The 4,339-nt window shown below is 37.1% G+C and overlaps 1 protein-coding gene across 1 annotated transcript in view; it reads right to left on the minus strand.

The window, feature by feature from the left end:
• Window positions 1-4,339, minus strand: part of fhdc1 (FH2 domain containing 1) — a gene marked incomplete in the record, with an annotated part of 27,224 nt that overhangs the window by 7,481 nt on the left and 15,404 nt on the right. Inside the window, 5 exon segments of the mRNA XM_014011443.1 lie at window positions 406-513; window positions 1,029-1,099; window positions 1,426-1,526; window positions 2,406-2,491; window positions 2,601-2,703. Coding sequence (XP_013866897.1) covers window positions 406-513; window positions 1,029-1,099; window positions 1,426-1,526; window positions 2,406-2,491; window positions 2,601-2,703 — 469 coding nt within the window.

Below are 4,339 nucleotides of genomic sequence, written 5' to 3' on the forward strand. Positions count from 1 at the left end.
GTTCTTGCATGAGGCCCATTGTTCTTATTAAAATCTACTTCCGCATATTTGCTCTATTTTGTGTTGCTAATTTTAGCTTTTAGATTACGATGTTGCAGATTTTTAGCTTGTACTGCTGTTCTGCTGGTCTGTCATCAGATTGTTTCAGATTTTAACCTGCTCGTTTTGTATTTACCAAATCAGTTTCAGTTTCTTCAACAAATGCCAGCAGCTCCAGTCTTCACACTGAGTGTTTGCAGAATATGTTAATTTTTCTAGTTCTTATTACATTTAACTAAATCTGGACACTTGTCCCACTTCTGTAACAGAAACTGTTGAAGCTTTATCATTGYTGAAGCCTCTGATTTGTTTGATTGCTTGAAATTAAAATAGGATAAGCAATGTATGGTATAAGGTTTCACAAACCATGGCRACAAAATGCAGCAGGTTCATTCCAGGTTTGTTGGCTTTTGTGTCAGCCAGTGAGAGGAGAGACGACAATTTAAACCCCACAGCGTTTCCTGCATAGCCGCCCTGTAAACAAAATTAAAGCGTTAAAGAKTTAAGACAGTCCATTCAAGACAGAGTTAAAGAAGCTAGAAAATATTTGCTTTTATAAAATACAAAATAACTCCACTCAGTTGTATTTGTGTAGTACTTTTCAAAGTGCTCAACAAAACAGGCAGCAGGCAGCAGGCATTAGGCACGACTWGGACTAAAACTGAATAAACCATTTAAAAAACAAACTAACTGGACTCATATTCTGTAGATGAAGATACACAAATTTGACTGGAAGGAGCTCATACAAAAATCCAGGAGTTCTTTCTATCTTTTTATTTTTTTATTTATTTTTTTATTTTTGATTTATTAAGTTCTGGATGAGTGAGAATCTTCACCAGACCAGGGSCCTGAAAAGTAACTCTACCTTCTGTTCTAGTTCTAGAAATTCTAGGAACCACTAAAAGACCCCAATGCAATATTTATTAGATCAAATCTAATATTTAGGGACACAGATTTAGGGATGTTTTTAKTTGATGGTGGAGCCTTACAGCATTCATGATGTTTCCTGCTTGCAGCACCAGATGAAGGATGGCGTGAAGCTCCTCACAGCTCATCAGCTCTACAGGAAGAGATAAATATCAACACAAATAATGACCACAGCAATTTCATTACACATTATTTTAGACACCATCAGCACACAGAAAACCTGATTTAATCAGAAGTTAAATAAAACAATTTTTATAACATTAAGACTGACACCTTGCTGAGAGAAAAAAGCAAATAATCAGTTTGTTGTTAAATCACAATTTCCTTTAGATTCTAAGAGAAAAATAACCTAAAATGTGACTTATTTTTTCACCCTGGTCTCCACGTGACATCAACTCGTGTAACAAGTTCCTGTTTTTGGTTGTCAGATTTCTGTATGAACACAGCAGAACCAGTTACCTTTAGTAGCGGCGCGGATTATGTCGATCTCGTGGCTCATCGCAGCACAAAAAGGCAAGAACTCKTCACGGAGGACCATGGCCTCGATCCGAACCTCGAACCTGTCAGACGGATCAGAGGTGGTTTGATTTAARGTGATAGTTCAGATCTTCTGAATAGGTTCTGTGGAGGGTTTACGAATAATTACTATCTTACTTGGTTTAGATGTTTCTTTGACTGACCTCAAACTATCAGATTGATGAGATAAGGGATAGATGAAGAGTAGCTGAGCCCGCATTGGTCAGTCTGTCTATTTAGAATCTGGACAGTAAGTGAGTGGCTGTGGCCTTTTTGTTGCAGCCTAAAGGAATATAATACTATTTATGTCAGAATATCCACCTAATGTGAAACTGACTGCAGTGCAAAGGTTTATAAAACAATGTTTGCATAAACTGCTAAGAAACCTTTGAGATTTGATTGTTTAAAGGTGGCAGCGATCCACTTTGGTCTTGGATCTGAATTTTCAGTTTAACATTTAAGTTCAGGTCAAACATTATAGTTATTATCAATAGGGAAAGAGAAGGGACAGCTTGTTTTATTTATTTTAAGCTGATTTGTATGAATAGCTCCACACATTTAGCTTGCTAGATATTAATTTAAACATGCTTCATAGCAATATTGAATGTATACGATTTTCAATTCAGTGGACTCAAACTTCATTTTTCCTCCTTTGTGCTTATAGCATCTGCTGAACTTTATTTCGTAWGCTGTTGGATAAAATATGTGTTTAAATAATTGACCGAGTTTCACACCAAATGTAAAAATAGGGTTAATGCATGCATTACAAAGAATTGCCTGCTCATTGGAAATTCCCCACAAAATTATGCAATTTTGCACAACATTTGAACGTAAACCCTTTATTATCCTCACACTGTCAAACTGCTGACTTCAGACTCCTCTTTGATGGAAACTGTGTTGCGTCGTCATTGAAGCCAACTTACCGTGGAACCTGGATTAGGAGGTACATAAAGGAGTCGACCAGTGTCAGCTTGTCTGGATCTCCTTTAAACACTTGCAGCTTCTTGATCTGCAGTGGAAATAAAAAAGGAGGAAGCGCAGGACATAAACTGTCTTTCAACGATCGTTTCGCTATTCATGCTTTYGTACAACGYGACCAGCTGGATAAACAAACAAACCTCCTCCGAATCAGGCAGGAGCTTCAGCAGGTCTTTGAGAAGCTCGGCTCCGTAAATCTTTCCCTCCCCTCGTCGTATGTCTTCAACAATGTCACGGTTGGACCTGAAAGACAGAGTTGTTTCCCTCAGGTTAAAGGTAAAGCTGTTCAGGTGCATTRTAGGAAGGCTAAGCTCTCCCCGTGCCTACAAAGGCATTAAATTAAACCTGATCTGACTGTTTACTGGGAATCATTTGCTTTCAGGTAGTTTATACATTCTGTCAACGAGGATTTATCCAGTTTGTAAAAGTGGTGTTTACAAATCTTTACTCTCAGTCAGTCATTGTCACATCTTTGCAACGTTTTATTGTATTTCAGATTCAYGCAACACAATACCCACTTACAATACTGCGACTACAGAACAAAACCATCACAGAAAACATTTAATACYGCTGCAGGAAATGCACTAGTACCTCTGTAAGAACATCAGAGTGTCACTGAGATCTAGTTAAGTCTGGATTCTGTTTGCTCAAGTCACAAGTCTAACAAGCTGTTTAACATCACCCACCATGAACGACAAGTGATCATATAATTGCTTGATTTCATAAGTGCTTGTTTGCTTGTTTCTCTGACTGTTAGCAAATCATCTCATGAGCCACTGGATGGATTTTAATGAGAATTTCAGGAGGTAACCTCTACATTTGTTTAATTTCTGAAATCAACCTGACTAAAGGTATCTGCCACAGACTCTAGCTAACACAAATGGCTATAACTCAATTTTACAGAGCTAAAATTACAAAAGTAATAAATGTAAGAAAACAGAACTTCATAAGCCACAAAACCAGAAACAAAAATTTTATATTAACTGCAAAATGCTAAATTGTGGAAAGTAGAATAACAAACTAAAAGACACACAAATACCCAACTTATAAGGTTAGTTTTATGTCTGGTTTGTTATCGTCATAAGAAGCGTGTTGTTGAATAATCCTGTTGTTAAAACTGTCTCAAACGATCATGACCGCATTAGCAAATATACTTCATATAATCCATCAGACAGGACAGTACTATAGAGAGGCTGTTCTATATAAATAAATAAATAAATAAACCCAGCCTGCAGTGAGGTCAGACTCTGAACAGTATGTCTCAGTCAAATTTCATTAAAATAGAGTGGAGAGTTATGCAAATCATCTGTCAAGGAAACAGACAGACAAACTTTTTAACTCTGCCACAATTCATGCATGGAGTCTGCTCATRTTCCCTGAGATTTGGAATGAAATTAGCATACGATATAACTACACTACACCATATACACACGTGGACAAAATTGTTGGTACCCCTCGTTTAATGAAAGAAAAACCCAGAGTGGAAAAGAAATAACTTGAATTTGATAAAAGTAATAATAAATGTAAATGTCCTCCTTGGTCGTCTCACATTAAGTCCACTTTGGCTAAAATGACGATAGATGGTATGATCTGACACTGAAGTTCCTTGAGCTTGAAGTTTACCTTTGATCTCTTTAGAGGTTTTCTCGGCTCTTTTGTTACTATTTGTATTATCCGTCTCTTTGATTTGTCATCAATTTTCCTCCTGCAGTCACATCCGGGGAGGTTGGCTACAGTCACATGGATCTTAGATTTCTGAATAATATGTGCAGCTGTAGTCACAGGAACATCAAGCTGCTTGGAGATGGTCATAACCTTCACCTTTAATATGCTTGTCTATGATTTTTTTTCTGATCCTCCTGAGACACCTCTATTATTA

Source organism: Austrofundulus limnaeus, unplaced genomic scaffold (genome assembly GCF_001266775.1).
Source record: "Austrofundulus limnaeus strain Quisiro unplaced genomic scaffold, Austrofundulus_limnaeus-1.0 Scaffold80, whole genome shotgun sequence".
In the NCBI taxonomy this organism is placed as follows: Eukaryota; Metazoa; Chordata; class Actinopteri; order Cyprinodontiformes; family Rivulidae; genus Austrofundulus; species Austrofundulus limnaeus.